This window comes from Megalobrama amblycephala, linkage group LG16 (genome assembly GCF_018812025.1).
Source record: "Megalobrama amblycephala isolate DHTTF-2021 linkage group LG16, ASM1881202v1, whole genome shotgun sequence".
Taxonomy (NCBI): Eukaryota; Metazoa; Chordata; class Actinopteri; order Cypriniformes; family Xenocyprididae; genus Megalobrama; species Megalobrama amblycephala.
The window spans coordinates 14,682,322-14,689,600 of NC_063059.1; the positions used below are offsets into that span (position 1 = coordinate 14,682,322).

The following is a 7,279-nucleotide window of genomic DNA, read 5'->3' on the forward strand; positions in this document are numbered from 1 at the left end:
ATGCTCGTGAGGTGAGCGCGCTCGTGCAGCACGAAGTGCTGAAACAGACGCGTCGAGTGAGCGGTGCTTTACAACAGGTTCCTTTAGTCATAGAAATAATCTTAAACAAGATGTCCGAGATTATTGCTTGCTCTATTAGCATGTTGTCTCTTTTTCTCTTTTTATCGTTCTGATTGTTTATGCATCATTTATAATAATAAAACTATAGTCCATCTGGATGCTAATTTGTTGTTTATATTATTATTAATAATAATAATAATAATAATAATAATTTATATTCAAAAAAATAATGTTTAAACCTCTCTTTCACACACTAGAAAGCACCCCATCCAGCCCATCTCTAATGCTCCTAAAATTCACTCTGGTGATGTTGTCTCTCTTGGACAGCTACACAGAGTCATTCTTCTGGGTCTGAGCAATGAGTTACACAGGCCTAGGGCATATTTCTTTTTTGTCTTTTTTATTTCTTTTTTTTTTTCTTCTATGAAAATTTCATTTTAGCCTACATAATTTTATTTATATGAAAATCTTATGTAAAACTTATCAACTGCTAATTTTTTTCTACACTGTACAAAAGCCATCATGCCACAAAACTCTAGTTCCAGCACATCCCAAAGGCACTACTGGATTTGTAAAACTGAATGTTTCAAGATGTTGGAAATACAACATTTGATAGAAAACACTCAGTTAAAAATAAAAATCACATTAGTTACCACTTTTCCAGCAGATGGCGGCAGAGGACCATTTATTGACTCATTTAAGACAATTCCTGTAATATTGTTTCATGTTTCGCTTTTGAATAAATATTAAACATTATGAAATCAATCGGTTTAAAAATAAACATTGTCAATGTGATGTATGAAGTACTCACAAAGTCTCATGAAAAACAATAACTTTTCTTGAGCATGAATTACACAGGAAGTGCTCTCCCTTTATACTCACAGCAGCTGTCAGTCAGTGCAGCTCAAGATCAATGAATTCAGCACACTTGTGAAAACTCTTTTGTTCAATGAATCTGTGCATAATAAATCCTTAATTTACAGTGTGTTGATGCTTTAGTATTTAAGTGAATATTCTGATTATAAACTAAGTATTACACTATTAAAGCTGTTAAAGCTACCACAGGACATTGAAAATAGCGACACACCAACAAGTGACATTTCACCAGACGTTTTCCAGCTAGTTTGTATTATTGCGGACATTCTAAAGAGCGCTTCATGCATATGGTCCATTAAAGGGCCCAAACTGTGCTAGGAAAATATCCTCAACATCATCACCTGTTCACATGTGCTTTAGTGTGTGAAAGATGGGTTTAGACATGACCAGTTATTTTTGGGAATATAAATTATTATTATTATTATTATTATTACAAATAACACTCACTAGCATCCAGATAGACTACACATCGTTTTATGAATTAAATGATGCAGAAACAATAATCGGAACGATAAAAAGAGAAAAAGAGACAACATGCTAATAGAGCAAGCAATAATCTCGGACATCTTGTTTAAGATTATTTCTATGACTAAAGGAACCTGTTGTACAGTACCGCTCACTCGACGCGTCTGTTTCAGCACTTCGAGCTGCGCGAGCGCGCTCACCTCACGAGCATCAGGCGCGTTCACTGCGAGACGCCTAACCATAAATATCTATGCTTCTAATAACGTACTGGTTCTATGACTGACAGAAGCACATAATCTGCAGGAACATTGACATTTCTCTGTTCTTGATCAGCTTCGTCTGCCAGTTTATGCCTCGCTCTTCATAGCTCTGCTGCCGCCGGGGGGGTTGGGGGGTTGGGGGGCCGAAAACCAGTCAGTATCTGGTGTGACCACCATTTGCCTCACGCAGTGCAACACATCTCCTTCACAAAAAAAAAAAAAAAAAAAAAAAAAAAAAGGATATTTGTTGATATCATTGTCATAGTGGGTTTTTCCCTCATGAGGTTTATAATCCACATAGACGGATAACTTAAAGACAGTATAAAAGACCCAAGATAAAAGCGCACACACTAGTTAAAGGTCCGGTTGCTGCATGACTGCTTGGTCAATCAACCAGACACTAAGTAAGTGTCATGTTATTGACAGCTCATAACTGTCATCGTATCTTATGCAGAAGAGCAAAGGATTTCTAAATGTACAGAATCTGTTGTAAGTATTTTTAATATTACACATTTACCCATAGTATACTTGGTCGAGCTGTAATATTTTTCATATATTTGCCCTTTTCTACTTTGTTTAGGATGATATCATGTCTTCAGCTGGCAATGTCTACAATGTGTCATTTGATTTATCTCTTCAGGGCTTCGATCTGTCTCCTGAGAAGGCCATTGTTGCGTTTGTCTTTGCCGCTCTGAATTATATAATTATATTGTTCTGCAACTCCTTCCTCCTGTTCACAATCATAACCAATAAGGGTCTTCATGAACCGATGTACATTCTCCTGTTGAAATTTGCCAATTAATGACCTCATAGGCTCCACTTGCCTTGTTCCCTCATATCATGCGGGAGCTCCTGTTTGACACCAGGACCATGTCGTTCTCCATTTGTATCACTCAGGCTTTCTTTATACATGTATATGCTCTGTCTGCGGTCTTTATCTTGACTGCCATGGCATACGACAGATATGTTGCTATCTGCCAGCCAATGAGATACATTACCATTATGAGCAACGTTCACCTCATGAAGATCATCTCGTTGGTTTGGCTCTCTAATTTGACACTGATAGCCGTGCTTTTCATTCTCCTCCTGCGTTTGCCTCGCTGTAGGTCTTACCTTACCCATCCGTACTGTGACAATCCCTCCCTGCTTCAGTTGGTCTGTGGAGACACGACCATTAATAACATTTATGGACTGTTGTTGACAGCTGTCTGTCAGGTGATATCAGTTGGTCTGATTTTGTACACATACCTACAGATCCTCATAGCCTGCTTTCGCAACAAAAGCTCTGACACGAGAAGTAAAGCTCTGCAGACGTGTGGTACACATCTAGTTGTCTTTATCTTGTTTGAGTGTTTGGGTCTTTTCACGATCATCTCATACAGGATAAAAGATATTTCTCCTCACTTAAGAAAATTCATTGCGGTTGCTGCTATGATATTGCCACCGACAATGAATCCTGTTATATATGGAATGAGAACTAAAGAAATCAGGGTCAAAGGGACCAAATTTTTCAAGAAAAAAGTTTTTGCATTGTGAACAAATAACTTTAGAATCACAGTTTAGCAGGTTGTCACATGTCCTGATATATCCTTTTCTGCTGGACTAAATTTGACTGATATTTAAAAAGGGCTAAATGCAATTCCAGTTTATGACCATAAGATAGAAACCTAAACCACTTTTTAAAATGTTTTTTTGAAATGGTACCAGTGGCACATACATACAGTACATACACATATACACACAATATATAAATATATAAATATATGTTATATTGTAGTCTAAATTTTAAAATGAAATTATTAAGCTGAGTAATGAGCCAAGATCCTTGGTATCTCAGAACACAAGATTGGTTACAAGTATGGCAAAAAATATGAATAAATATTGTGTTTTTCATTTCTAGATTTAAACACACTCTTTATTTTTTCTTAAGACCTCCGTAATCTTTTTACAAGATCTTACAAGTTGTTTAGTACTATTGTCTACTAAATTGATGTCTCTGAAATCACTTCTTTATGTAAGATACAGAAAGAAAGAAAGAAAGAAAGAAAGAAAGAAGGATTATTATTACTAAAAAACAATTTGTTCCCTAACTTCCTAAAACCATTATATTGTTAGACACAGAATTATTTTTGCATCTAACCCTTTCAAATATGCATGTATTGAACTGCAAGAATAATAGCAAAAATCTATTTAAGAGGTATTATCTTTTTAAGATTGTAAGATTTTATAATGTCTTTTTTTCATTCCATCCATCCATTCTGTAAACCATTTGTCCTTGATAGACAGGGACATTCATACTGTGATGCAACAGTGCTGCTATTCTGTGGCAGTGCTGTGTCTTTTGTTCCTTCCCTGCTGAATAATCCAGCTTAAACCAGCATGAATTCATGTTGGTTCAAGATGGTTTATACTGGTTTAGGGCCAACATAATTTACAGATCAATATTTCAACATGAGTCATGACAAAGAGTTATTCAAACTGGAGTTTGTCCTGAACCACTTTGAGTATATTGCCCTCTGCTGCTTATTGAGAAATAGTGCAGATACTGTATGCATATTTAAATATTTTCAAATACATCATTCTAAAACATTAAATAACTTTGATAATTACAGATATATACTTTTATTTCTTAATTTCTTGATTATGGCTTTGCTAAGTGCATTATTTGCATATATAATGGTTCAGGGGCTGGTTGCTTAAACCACTTAGACTAGTCTTAAAAGTTAAGACACTAATGTTTTTCATGAAGAGTGGTCCTAATTTTTTAAAGTCTGTTACATAAAAAGGTAGATTGATGGTAACTGGAATTGGAAAAATAACATTGATTACCCCTTGGTTAACTGCAGGTTGGTCAAACTAGTTCTTAAGACACAGTCTTAATATAGTGACTAAGTTTATGCAACTGGCCCCAGGATGGTTTATGCTGGTTAGAGCCGGTATTAGTGCTTATACAGTGCTGGTCCAGCCGGCACTCCTGCTTCCCATGCTGGAAACCAGCAAACCAGCAACCAGCATCCCATGCTGGGCCCAGCATGCAAAACATACCTTATATGTTCTGTTGAAATGTCTGACTCTCCAAACCATTTTGTGTCCTGTATAAATTTTGGCCTTACATCCTAAGTGGAGAAATGGCTCACAGTAAGGACTCATCAATGATTATAGTTGGTCCAGTTTGAGGTAATCTGCAAAACTAATTATATTATTATTATTATTACTTTAGAGCATGGTTTATGCTTGTTTGTAACATTATAGTCTTCAATGGTTAATTATAATCTAACCATTTCAGGAGAAAAATGTTTATTTTGTCTGTTGTTTTGCTCTCTGCTCTCAAATATGATTAAAAAAAGTAATAGGTCTATACATGAAATTAAGTATGCACCCTTTTTATTTGGGGGTTTGAATTTGAGTTTCAGTTCATTTGTTTTACTATAAGCAGAATTATGGGTCATGGCAAGGAAACCAAACTTAAGGAAACCAACTGCCTTATATTTAGCAAGTAAGTTAGCTCATCATTTGAATTGATAAAACTAACGACCACATAGTACAGAGTACTTAGAAATTGATAAACTGATTGCATACCAGAATATGCAAAGCTGATTTATAGAAAAAAGTAGAATAGTAAAATTACAATCATTAGTGAATTTAAGTGTTAACATCAAGTCAAATTATTATAACTTCATAATATAGCACATAAAAAAGCAATAAAATAATTTAGTCAAATTAGAGGAGGCATCTTATGCTTCAAGTGCTTTTGAAAAGCTCTTTGTTTGCGTCAACCGTAGTCATCTGATTTATACTTGTGCTCTTTTTAAAAAAGGTTTGCTATGGAAATGGGTGATGCTATTTAGCATGCACACATTAAATTCTAATTAAGTGACCTAATTCACAGATCAATATTTCACATGAGACATGACAAAGTGATCTGAACTGCAGTTTGCATGCTTTGAAATACTGTATTAAATATTTTCAAATACATAATTTTAAAACATTAAATAACCTCAATAATTAGAAGTATATACTTTTGTTTCTTAATGTCTTGATTATGGCTTTACTAGTGTCACAGTTCCCGTCTGCTTTGGACTCCATTTCCCATGATCCTCCCTGGCCTACACCTGCACTCACTCCACCATTCAGTATTCACCTGCACCTGATCCTCATCATCACCCAATCACCACCAGATACTTATACACACCACTCACCTCAGTTCATGTTCTGGTCTTGTTGATACTAGGACTAACATTCCAATGCTCCTGATCATTGTGAAATACTTATCTATTCCACTCCAGCTAGTGATGTCCAAATGAAGCAATGAACCAGTATTGAACCACTTCATCAATTGTTTTGAAAATGGGTTCATTCATTCAAAGCTTCGTTTCAGTGACATCTAGTGGCGAAATTGTAGATAGCAAAAAATGAGTCAGTATGAGTGTAACTGGGGTTTGTGTGAATGATGTAAATAAACTTTGACTGATTGGTTGAATCTATTAATGTAGGCTATGTAGTGTGGTAGTTGGGAGAAGGTGTACTTGGGGGAACAGATGATGTGTTGTAATGGTAGGGGGTGCTTGTGTAACTAGGGCAGGGAGTGATTATGTACACAGGATGGAGATTTAAAGATTTTGATTTAGAAACAATAATTTTTCCACTGTTTTTGGACTGAGTCTGTTTCTTTTTTTGCTGACAATTTCACCAGCTTTCGAAAACACACGTTCACATGGCACTGATGAGGCCGGTGTGCATAAGTATTGCTTTGCTAGCCTAAACAAATGTGGATAGATATTTTTGTGTTCATTCCAGTAGGTCAGAGGATCTTCAGATCTTTCCAAGGGAGGGTCTGTCATGTATCGCTGGACCTCTACAGTAGCATCTACTGTGGAATTCCTCTGGGTTCTTGCCATGGTTGCTTGTTCATCAAGGCTTTTCCAAAGGTTAAAAGCTGAAAGACAGAAACATGAGAGTAATATGGACTGTAAGGTTTCATTTTGTATAAAGTTTTTACTTATTTTCTCCTGTATATTAAAATTACCTACTTATAACATTACCTGTGGAGGATGGATTTTGTACATTGGTGCTGCTGGTTGAAGTTGAGCTGATGTAGATGGATTTGTAGTTGGTCCAGTGTGTGCCTCATCAGCGCTGCACATTCAGAAGTCAGTCGTCGCACCGCATATTGTGCTTTGTCTTGACTGCGGAAACCAATGCATTTAAATCTCGGGTCAAGCAGTGTGGACAGTGACAGGACGGTTGAGTTCTCAAGTGTGTCAAATTTATTCAGGAGGGTTGTAGACATGTTCTGTCCCAACAGTTTTGCGGTCACGTTGTTGGTATTGATCAGTAATTCCTGAGTTGTGTGAAGCAACATTTTTATCAGTGGAATGACCATTGACCCCAACACTCTCTTCTGCTGGGACATTTCCACTGTTGCCGTGTAAAATGGTTTCAGCACTTGTAGACAAGCAGCTACTGTTTCATAATCGTCAGAAGAGAGAGGATTAACTTCTGTTCTGAGCGATGCCAGAGCTGCTCCCACTGTCTGCCTCTCATCATATAAGCGCTGCAGCATCAAGAAGGAGCTGTTCCAGCGCGTGTCCACCTCCTGGATCAGTTTCATTACTGCA

At 36.6% G+C, this 7,279-nt stretch overlaps 1 protein-coding gene across 1 annotated transcript; it reads left to right on the forward strand.

Moving 5' to 3' along the window:
* The first annotated feature begins 1,935 nt into the window (after window positions 1-1,935).
* Window positions 1,936-3,224, forward strand: LOC125249453 (olfactory receptor 52E4-like). Its single transcript, XM_048161756.1, is given in 4 exon segments — window positions 1,936-2,150; window positions 2,242-2,448; window positions 2,450-2,482; window positions 2,484-3,224. Coding segments are annotated over 3 exon segments (945 nt in total). The 5' UTR covers window positions 1,936-2,150; window positions 2,242-2,250; the 3' UTR covers window positions 3,198-3,224.
* Window positions 3,225-7,279: the final 4,055 nt, after the last annotated feature.